Genomic DNA, 11,585 nt, shown 5'->3' with positions numbered 1-11,585 from the left:
CGGAATGAAAAAACATATCTAGTAGAATCATAACCATAGAAAATGACCCCAATCGAAATGCATACATATATCTCGTACACTATGGGGATGGTGAGAAAAGATATATTTAACGCCCCATAAGGGCTATAATTTGATATACCAGTGTTTCTAGTACATAAGTTCCTATATCAATGGGTAATGCCCAAATAAATACGATAACAAAGACAACAAAGACAAAAAAACACACACACACACAATTACAAGTAAGACTCTAGAAGCCTAAAAACTAACTCAAAAAACATAAGGCACACTCTTGTGCTACACTCTTCAACCAATTTGGAAATTGGAGACCTCTGTGAAATAGTAAGAGACGGTGGTTCATTTAGCCGTAACGGCCAAGTGATCTAACTCTACAGGAGATGGTTTGAGAGATATTTTTTCAATGGACTTGAGAAATATAGGGAGAAATCTTCTCCAAAAATAGGTTTACCTTTCAGTAAGATATTGAACTGAGCATCCTTTGATAATCAGGTGTTAGGTTAGTAGTAGTGATAGTATTCTATTTAAGAAGATCATAGACTTCTTGGTTTTTACTTAATATGTATGCCGTTTGATTGGATATCCACTTGGGTGCTCTAATGAGAGCTAATAGAGATCACATGGCAGGTTTGATTTACCCTAGGCCTTATGATATTTAGAATATCACCACACTTGCTAAGGATCTCTGACTATGTTATCCTTTTTTATGGTTAGTGTTTTATATAGTTGAACAAACATTAGGTGCCATCATCCACAAAAATCATATAAGTTCTCAATTTCATCTCTGTTGAAACGTGTACTTTTTTTTTATAATTTTTTTTAGTATTTTTTTTTATTGGTAACGGGAGTTACAGAGTAGTTTAAAAATAAACAAAACAAAATAAAAGAAAACAAAACAAAGTACTGGCACAATTAGAACCAAAACCCTGCCAATTCAATACTCTTCATCAACCACTTTGGTAGCCTCAACCCTCTCAAGAAAAGTGACAATTCAAGAAATGTTTACCCTTAGCAACCAATGTATCAGCAAGTGTGTTCCATTCAAATTAGGTGCATTGTTTTTGTCTTTGGTAGAGCCATTGGTTCATATAGCTTATAATAATGTTCTTTATCTCGTTGAGAATGTGAAATATTATAAAGGTGCTGATATTGTTTATTTAAGATTGAAAACATGTGGTTTCAGAAACTTAGTATTTATGAGGCAATAAATCTGCATTGGAATACAAAATGTAAGTATAGGACTTTGAATTATATGTTTTAAAAACTAGCAAAAATTCAAACAATAGGGAATATCAACTAAAAACAAATCACAAAAACAATCTCATAAATACAAAAAGATTATGTGTTTTTGCCAAGTTTGCCTATTCTATTAAGCACTATTAAGATCCATTGATCTTATGAGAAAAATCAAAAACAAAGAAAATTACAATTAATATATATATATATATATATATAATCTTAAATAGAGAAAAACTTTCTATCCTACACTCATAGCCAATTTTATTAAGTTTAATTATATTCTAAATCTAATTGAATATTAGTAGTAAACATAAAATACCAATAGCACAACAGTAGCATTCCCACACACAAAGGGGTGTAACTTCCGCTGAACTGACTCTAAATTAAGCTATACCAGAATCATTTTATGGTCAAAATGTGTAAATTCTTGTGTAGATTTGGAATGTGGTTTGAAAGTGTCAGTAGCTTGTTTATGTTAAAATTGAAAACTAAACCAGACCGGGATTTAATTTTGATGGAGTTTTAACCCTATTGTAAGTAATTGGAAAAAATAAATACCTGACATTGACTAGTTATCCATTCTTGTAGTGTTGGTGGGTTAGAAGATCTTAAGGTGGATAACCTTAACTATATTTACCTAAATCAATTCTAAATTTATTTAAAATTTAAATGTAAATAATATATTATAAGCATTAAAATCATGTATGACCCAAATAAAATAGTTAGTTTTTGGTTTACTAGTCAGAAGGCAAACAAAATTATGCAAATCCTATAGTTATTCATCAAAATAATTTTTTTAAAAAATTTAAAAACTTTTTTTTTTCTTTTCAAAATTCGTATATTGTATGGCATTTTTCCTTTATTTTTCTACATTTAAATTATTTTGCACTATCCTGAGGTTTAAAATAAATTCATCCTAAATAAAACATACATAAATCAAAGTTAGGGCAAGGCCCACCTTGCATAAGCAACATCACATTCATTCAACAAGTGAACAGAATTAGGGCTAACACAAAGTATGTATAAACTTAAGTCCAAGATAGAAATCATGTAAATAACATGCTAAATATGAATACTTTATTTGTGAACATGGCAAGTCACTTGTGTGGCTCCATCAAGGTCTGAATGAGCTTTCTGTGATTCTCAATAAAACCATCTGGGAACATCAAAGCATGACCGAGTTTTCTATAACCGTATTATCTAGGTGACCTCTATTAAATAACCGGTTGACCACCATATGTATGCTTTCTAACAAAGAATAAACCCACAAGAAAAAATCGCAAGCCTAAGTTTGAGATAACAAATTATGGATATAAGTAACAGAGGCTTATAAGCATTACCCTTTATCTTTACTAAGAATATCGACTACTCCCTTGTGTTTTAATCCCGCTTGTGTGAAGGTTTCAGTGCCTGCTTTGAGAGAAATCACCAAAGAAGGATAACTGGTATGATTAGAATAGGAAATGAGACTTCAATGTTGCTTGTGATACATTGACAGCAAAAGTAAACAAATGGTTCAGATTTACTCATCAACCCAAACTTCATCTTCGTCTCCAGGGCTTCAAAAATGGTACTTTCGGAACAGTAATTGGGAGTGAAAATGGTAAAGAGTTCTTGCAACGATACCTGACCAAATAAGATTAGACATTAGATTCTATTATTAAAATTGTGGAACAGCCAAGTAGATAGTATAGAATGAATGTAATATGTGATGAGAAAAAAAAAATGCAGGAATAAAACATGCATGACAAGTACATATTTGGATCACATGGGGTCCTATCTAACACAAGATGAAATATTTCCTCTCAATATAGACACACACACTCATCATCAGAGATCATTTAATTGAAGTCTATCTTAAACAGCAAAAGTTATTTCAAGTTCAACGAAATTCCACAAATTAACATACGAAATGTGATACATAACATGAGTTCGCCAACTATTACAATGAGTATATGCCTGAAACACATTCATCTTTCAAGTAATTCATATCATTAATAGTATCCAATTCAAAATTAATAAAATAGATCATCATTTATATTAGAAGCTAGGATATGAGAAACACACATAGTACCATTAAAACCCATAAAATTCCTTGACGAATATTTAGTTGCTAAATTTATCGCAACAATAATTCTTTCATTTGTCTGGAACACTAGATTCCTTGATTGGCAGCTCTGATGTTACTGTAGTCAGAAACTAGTAGTAGCCTTGATTGAGAAGGAATTTTGCAACTTCACAACTCGTATTTGTAAATTTGAGAAACCAATTGAAACACAAACGAACATCTAATTAACACACAACTTCCAAAAAAAAAAACGTATTTAATGAAATCTTTTAGATGGCAACTAATAAAATAGATTCATCAGATTTATAGACTAACGGAATAAATTCCACCATACACATCTTGCAGTGGTTTTCTGTAAACACTTTGTTAACCTCCATGGTACAACCTTGTTGTTGCATACTCATAGAATAAGTAAATAAATCTAAAACTAAGAAATATGTAAAGTGGTTTTTGGAACATCTTGTCAAAGAAATAACTTTGGCCAAGTTTGCTCAACATGTAACCTTAAATAAAGGAATAAGAATAACGTTTTCTTTGCAAGATTTAATTAATTAAATAAACATATAATAACTATCAATCACTAATGGGATACTAAAAATTCAATGAAACCTATTTATTTCAATTAGTGCGAATTAATTCAAACGTCAGTTAAGCTACTAAAAAAAATAAAAATTCAAACTTCAAAGCCCATAACCCAACTTATTCCAACCAATGCCAAACCTGACCAAAACAGCCAATTTATCCATCTTTGGTGCTCCTAAATAAATTTTTGAACAAGGCCAACTTGAAGAATGGTTGATCTGATTAACCATACCTAGGGATGCCAACTGAGACGAGTAGTTTGACTTTGGCACCCTTTTTGCTGGCTCAAGCTCATTAAATGAATAAATAAGACAAGCTTGAGCCAAGATTTCAATCTTTGATTAGTAAATGGTCCGAGCTCAAACATACGAAAACTCATTCACTAAAACAAAATTATATGTATATATATACCGATCTAGCCTAGTATGTTGTAAAGAATTTAGAAAATCTTTTATACTCGTCAATAGTTTATAAATAAAGGACTTAATGGCAAGCTTCAATTTTAACAGAAGGCTGATAACAAAGTTCTTGAATGAGTTTAGTCAACCGTGAGTAATTTGGCTTGAATTTTGGCTAAGCTCGAACTTGTTTGGATAATAAATTAGCCAAAATATTTGAGGCTTAATAAATAAACTAGCTGAGCTCTAATGAAAATCAACTCATTAAATAAAGCTAATAAGGCTCGATACATCTTTGGCACTTATAGGCTAAATACAGGATGGATACTTATAGACAAGCTAGTAAGCCTCTTATCAGTTATCACAAACACATACTTATAGGCTAAATACAGGACAGATCCTTATCATAAACATATATTAATAGCTGGAAGTCCAATGTCTAATATGTCATATAAAAAAGGATTAAATTGCAAACTGCCAAAATTGTTTAAACAGAAGACTTAATAAATTTTTTGGTTCAACTTACAAAAGGTCTTATTTTTAAATATTATTTCATAATGGCTCTTATAACTTCTTTCAAAAGGACTCGACAATAATTTTCATTTACATATGTGTTCCAACAGATTTTTTCCAAAAAAATTGTTTTTCTCATCAGGCCCTCCTTATGGATCATCACCACAACTGATATAAACTCTGACCCTACTTTTGGTTGCAGCTATTGCATGGCTGCAGATGGCACACATCCAATGATTATATTGCAATCCACCACGTCCTGGTAACAAATTTCCCTTTCAGCTTGAAAATAAGCTCCACTAGAACTTGATTGAACTGAGCTCAAGAAAGCTAAGTTTGCTCAAGCTAGGCCTGATTACACCCATAACCATATCATGTGCATTAATAAATCAATTTATTTCAGATTTATTATTGCTTTGCTCTCAAAGAATATGTTCAGTATAGATACGGCTGTAATACCAATAATAAACCGTTTCTTTTCTACCTCCACATGACCATATTGTACACAAATGCAATCTTGGTCACTAGTTGTTGCCTCATGAGTGAGTGAATGAGCAAGCATAACAAAATTATTACATCATTGGCAAGTGGCAAAGTGCATGTGTTATCAAGTACTTATCAATAACATGAGAGAAGTGATATTTCACAATAAATAACATCAAATGGAAAAATAACAAGGATTTAGTAACATCATAATCTTAAACATCATATAATAATCATTTAGAAAGTTGATAACATGGAAAACCAAAAAGGAAATGCCTATAGTGCATCTAATTGCAGCAAAATCAAATCTAAGAGAATGAATTCCAAAGTCAAGACATGCATGGCATTAAATACATGTAATGACAATAAAATGCTAACTCATGGTTAAAAGTAAGAAGCCAAACAACAAAAATTCAACAACCATCCATTGGCATGTGACACCATCATTTAATCCCATGAATCAATGTACATATGCTCTTTTGACCTCGAACTTCCACCATACTGAAAATGACCTCTATTCAGAAAAGAAGAAAATGGCAATGTTGAACTCACCTGGATATGGTGCATCCTCAGATTCACAATTCATATTGCATTATATGCAGGCAGAAGCACTCGAACCAAAGAGAAGGGAAAATGAAGAGAAAAGTGCATGCAAAATCAATTTCATGACTTACTCTCTAATGCAAGCAACATAAGCATCTTAAAGAATATCAAAATTGTCCTTTAAACCAAGAATAAGCAGTAAAATTGGAATCGAAACTGTACATACTCTGTGGCAAGTAAAGAGAGCACGATAATTAGATACTATTTCAAGCAGACTTGGTATTCATAAGAAGCCAATCATGTGTCAAATGTTTAATATGAGCAAGATGAAAATAACATGGTAAAAAAACATTTTCTTATCAAAAGAACATGCATGATTTGAGGATACACAGAAGGATACAGAAGCAGGGCAGGGCATAATCCTGAGCATGAACAGTAAGTACTGCACAGATATCCCAAGCGTAAACTTTAAAACCTAATAGAAAGGAACAGAAATCACAACAAATAAAATCAAAATAGAGTAATTTCAACTTACATAATGTAAAAGGGCAGCTAGTTATTTTGCATGATGATCCCATTTGTGCCTTTTTGCAGCATTTTCTCCTCTGAGAGGTTCATTTTCATACTTATCATCATCAGGTAAGCCTAAATATCTACCTGACCTGACACAATTGCTGCCTGCAGAAACATCAGTATAAGCAGTGTCATATTCGTCATGTGAGCTATGAGGATCATATCTGTCCTCAAATCCATTTGGTCTCACAGATACTGATCTGCAACTCCAAGGTCGGTCTCTGGGTTTCTTACTGCCTCTGGATATATGGTGATGCTCTTCCTCAGCTAAAATTTTAGCAGATGTTGATGTGAGCGTTGATCGGGCTTGACGATCTTTGGATTTTACAGAATAGTCTTGATCTCTCCTGTCATACTTACTACTATGTTCTTCATCATAATCAACTGCTTTGCGATATGCATATTTTTCATGATGATAACTGTCATTACTATGACTTGAATTTCTAGAACCACAATGCTGCATTCTCTCATTATTCCTTTTCCTATAGTCTTCCTGATGTCTCCACTCATTGTACGGTTTTTGCATGATATGCTCAGTGTTAGACACATCCTTGCCGCAGACATCTCCATGCACTCCAGAGTTGGCATTATATTCACCATGTAATGGCTTTCTGCGAAAGGATGGATCTGCTTCTGTTTCAATTGTTCTGCTTCTCCTTTCTGGTTCATGAAACCCTGTCACTCTAGCCATTTCCTGAGTAGCTTCTCCACTACATCCAATCCCTCCAGCCTGCTTGATCTCTTCCATGTGTTCGTCAATTATGTCCCGTATAACCTTTAACAACAGCCAAAAAAAAAAGCTTACTACAATCTCAGCCAAAAAGAGTATAAGAACAACCATGTTATTTCATTGACAGTTAGTGCTTTTGGAGTAAAATTGAAACCCAGTAAATAAAGTCATAAAATCACATATTGATTAACATTGGCAGGCATCAAGTTGAAAAATTCATTTCCAAGAAAGCCTATGCGTACTGCACCTGTGTGTGAGTTCGCTTAACTTTCTTCCCTCGATATGACATTCTCCTCCGCTTATAATCCCTTTCCTCAGCCAAAAGCTCCTCTTTTGTCTTCTCTTTATTTGCACCCTATACACAAACATAAAAGATCAAAATTAGAATAATCCTCCACCAGCTAGTTCAATGTCAGAGACTAAAACCATCTATCTAAAAGGTTATATTGCACTCTATGATAACATAGAATTATGTTTTAACAATAGTTATTACGCCCCACTATAAAATAAATATATCCTCTGCAAAAAAGACAAAGATAACATAGTCTAAGAAAGCATTTTCTACTGTTTTGCTCACACCAATGGCGAGGCTTTCACTTCATTGAAGTGTCTTAAGAACAGTAGACAACGTTCTTTCAAGCACAGTCACAGTTAAGTCTTCAGATTTATTCAGCCATGACCAGAACATGTCTGGATTCTGGAACCTCCAGAAAATGCAATTATATCAGAGAGTCACAAAACTAAATAAAATAAATTACAAAATATAGTAAACGGACACCTACCATATGTATTTAGTAAAATCCTATTATCTGAAGGTTTGACAAAATAAAATAAAATAAAATAAAAACATTGATAAAATACTGGGTTATTTATTCTATGAATCATAAGTGAGTTATTTCGCTACAGTGGATAATTCAAGCAATAGAGTGTTTGCCCTTATTAACCAAAATCGCATAAATTCCATGCCCAACCACAACAGTCACACTTTAAGATATCCATATAGAAACAAATCTAACTGTTAACTTATACTCATATATGCCTAGAGAAATAATAGCCAAAATATAGATATCGAACCATCAACATCCCCATAATAATATAGAATGAAATCTATTCTTCTCATTTCAGTTCACTTTGCTGGTTCAAGTAATAATCAAATCCATTAACTAAATCTATATAATGCTTAACCTGGTCTTGCGGTCGCTGCCACAGAAGCCCATCATGCTCTAACACAGCTTTATATTCTGGTCGCTTTATCCGTTCTTCACTGCTTCTCGTAGATATGAATGAATGTTCAGTTATTCTGAAAATTAAATATCACTAAAGTGAGAATAATTGAAAGGTAAAAGCAATTTGTCCAGAAGTCAAAGCATAGAGTCTGCACACTTCATATTTTAGTCATAAAACAGTAAACTAAGGATCCATGGCTTAGTTAAAGGAAAGCAATTTTGTAACATATTCCCCCAATTCAGAAGCATGTACCAAGTTAAGGTAGCCATTTGCAAATCTACTACAAATGCCTGCTTAATTTACAATCTAATTTGAATTAGAAGAACTTGTTCTTTCACAATTGACGACATGACTTTTTACTTTATTAAAAATGCCCTCCTCTTCTCCATCATGATGAAATGTATTGTCTCCCACTAAATTCAAATGTTCCACACAAAGAATTTTTATCATGACCATTAGTTTTGCATACCCTAAAGTAACAATGATTCGGGTCATAGAGGAAGCAAGTCGGTAAGCATAGCATCATTTCTAGGTAACAAAATATACATATTCAGAGGGACTTAACTTAAAAAATAAAAAATCAAATAATCCTAAAATTGAATTAGCTAACTTCGAGGTGATTAATAATTGTTGCTTCACACACTTACTCCTGCCAATGCCTAGAAAGCCCAGTCTTAAAAGAGGGTTCACTATTTCCCAAACCTGTTCCCTTTTGTTCCAGAATCATAATGAATAAAATTCCAGCTGCTGTTCTATAATCAGATAACATATTTCTGACAAATAATCAAGAACATGTGCCTCAAAAAAAGAGTTCACATCATCATATATCCAAAGACAGTTGCAGGTTTCAAAAAGTACAAGCCATACATGAAAAGGATAGTCCTGGTAAAAAAAACTAACAGAAATAATAATTGTGAGAACACATACAGCTGAGCTTTGGTAATAGATCTCCCAAAACGCAGAAACTTGATCTGTTCCTCAAGCAAAGACCTTTCATGCAATGCAGAAACTGCAGCTATAACTTGAGACACGGATACATAAACCTCAGAACCAGCCTGACAATGCTTTCTGAGCTCCAAATCTCCAATTCTTTGGGACCCAACATTTTCACACTTGTCAACATTCACGTCATCACCATCTCCACTCCCACAACCATCCTGTCTAAACTTATCTGTTTCAGTTGTAAACAACATCAAACATGATCCAGCACACAACAATGATTCCTTAACCATTGCTACTGCAAAATAATTGCCATTCCTATCACCATACAAAACAGAGAGCTGAGAAGCCAACCAGTTCAAGCTCCCAACCATCTTCGGACACTCAAAATTGTGATCCCCTCGACCTAAGAACTCATCCTTCCTAAAATGCAGCTCAAGATTACAAAGAGCTTCTCTCTCAATCACTTTCAAGCACAGCTTCAGCAGCAGAAATATATGATCTCTCATTGCGGCATCAATCACAACCCCAGACACAGCTGAATTCATTATGACCCATCTCTTCAACCTCAAATCATCAACCTTTCGCAATCCAGAAGCAACACGAAGAACAGTGCATGAGTATGAAACCGGGCAATGGATCCACGCACTAACCTCACGCCTCAAACTGAAGAAATCCGATGGAAGAATACTAAAAACAATAAATTTCTTCTCCTCCTCATCAACAGAAGACTCTGCAACGAAGTCGGAGCACTCGGAGGACAAGAAAGCGGGAAGCACAAAAGTCCTCCTTGACACATCAGACTGAGGGAAGGCGACGACACCATGGCAGTCCTTGTAGAAGAAGCTCGAGGTGGAACAATCCAACGGTTCATCAAGGGAGAGGGCAAGGTCGTCGTCAGGGTTGGAGCGGTGGAAGGTGGTTTTGGCGGGGGATTGGGAGGAGCTGGGGTAGCGGAGGGAGTCCAGGAAGGCCAGATCGAGGAGGGAGGAGCCTGCGGCAGAGGAGCAGATGAGGGAGTGGCGGAAGAGGGACTCGGGAGGCATGCGATGAGAGGAGTTGAAAGGGCATGGGATGAGGGAAGGGAGGACGGAAATGGGAAGAAGGTCGGAGATGGAGGTGAGGGTGGAGTTGGCGAAGGAGATGAGGGACTTGAGGAGGGAGATGGTGGTGGGCAGGTCGGAGGAGGAGGTAGGGTCTGGGACGGGGATTGGATTAGGGTTAGGGTTAGGGTTAGGGTTAGGGTTAGGGTTTGGAGGAAGGGGAGACCAGAAGGCAGTGAAGGGTATACGAGAATCCATTGGAGGCAGTGGAGAAGATGGAGTAGGCTATTTCATATACCTTGGTTCTTGAGGGAAATATTATTATGAGAATATACATTTTAAAAAACATATATAATTTTAAAAGAATAACAAACTCAGAAATATTATAAAATTAAGAAAAAAAACAAATATAGTAAACGAGGCCAGAGTGTATAAAAATTATAAATTCCTTTATTGACCTTAGTTTTCTATATTGTATAAGTTTATAAAATTTCTAGGCTAAACACAACATATGAAAGATCATATGTTGTTAATATCGTGTGATGAGTTCTTTGTAGGAGTTTTGTGTGGGAAAAAGATTTTAAAAAGTTGAGGAAGATAAAAGAGTTATACATTAATAAAGCATCCACTGTGTTATGTTTCATAACATTTTCCCTTAGATGTCTATAATAAAAAAAATTAATAACGAATGATATATCAGGTCTTGTGTGTCCAACAACATACATTAGTACTTTAATTGCATTAAGTTATAGTACTTCAAAACCAAGTAGTTCCTCATTATTTTCTCAAGATTGAAAAAAGTGTCTTTATTCACATCTAATGACCTTATGACCATTGGGGTAGTCAACAGATGTTAATTATCCATATAAAATCTTTTCAACACTTTTGCAGTGTAAGCTTCTTAATCTACAAAAATCCCATTTTTCAAACGTTCAATTTGCAACCCAAAGCAAAACTTTGTTCTTCCAAGATCCTTTCATCTCAAATTCATTATTTAAGTAATTTACTGTCTTTTTGAAGTTCTTCTGGAGTTTCAATAATATTTAAGTTGTCAATATAAACTACAATTATAACAAACTCATTATTTCCAAATCTTTTTATAAAAATTGCATGAATAAAATGGGTCATATTTTATATCTTTTTTTAACAAATATTTATTGAGACAATTATATCGCATGCATCCAGATTGTTGTAGTCCATAAAAAGACTTGTTTAATTTGATTGAATAA

General features: G+C 34.1%; 1 protein-coding gene across 4 annotated transcripts; it reads right to left on the bottom strand.

Moving 5' to 3' along the window:
- Positions 1–2,317: 2,317 nt before the first annotated feature.
- Positions 2,318–10,658, bottom strand: LOC120269998 (U11/U12 small nuclear ribonucleoprotein 48 kDa protein). Of its 4 annotated transcripts, none has more exons than XR_005539535.1 (6): positions 9,302–10,658; positions 8,333–8,447; positions 7,395–7,502; positions 6,380–7,192; positions 2,598–6,286; positions 2,318–2,505 (listed from the first exon to the last, which is right to left on the bottom strand). XR_005539535.1 is itself a non-coding variant. In XM_039277001.1 (5 exons), the coding sequence occupies exons 1-4, from the start codon at positions 10,612–10,614 to the stop codon at positions 6,401–6,403; spliced, it is 2,328 nt and encodes a 775-aa protein (XP_039132935.1). In that variant the 5' UTR covers positions 10,615–10,658; the 3' UTR covers positions 2,318–6,286; positions 6,380–6,400. The 4 variants fall into 4 exon arrangements, 2 of the variants coding, with proteins under 2 accessions (XP_039132935.1, XP_039132936.1); XR_005539536.1 differs by having other exon boundaries at positions 2,318–2,883; positions 5,854–6,286; XM_039277001.1 differs by having other exon boundaries at positions 2,318–6,286.
- Positions 10,659–11,585: the final 927 nt, after the last annotated feature.

Source organism: Dioscorea cayenensis, chromosome 10, assembly GCF_009730915.1.
Source record: "Dioscorea cayenensis subsp. rotundata cultivar TDr96_F1 chromosome 10, TDr96_F1_v2_PseudoChromosome.rev07_lg8_w22 25.fasta, whole genome shotgun sequence".
Classification (NCBI taxonomy): domain Eukaryota; kingdom Viridiplantae; phylum Streptophyta; class Magnoliopsida; order Dioscoreales; family Dioscoreaceae; genus Dioscorea; species Dioscorea cayenensis.
Note: the sequence above shows the minus strand (reverse complement) of the source record. Positions and strands in the feature narration are given on the sequence as shown.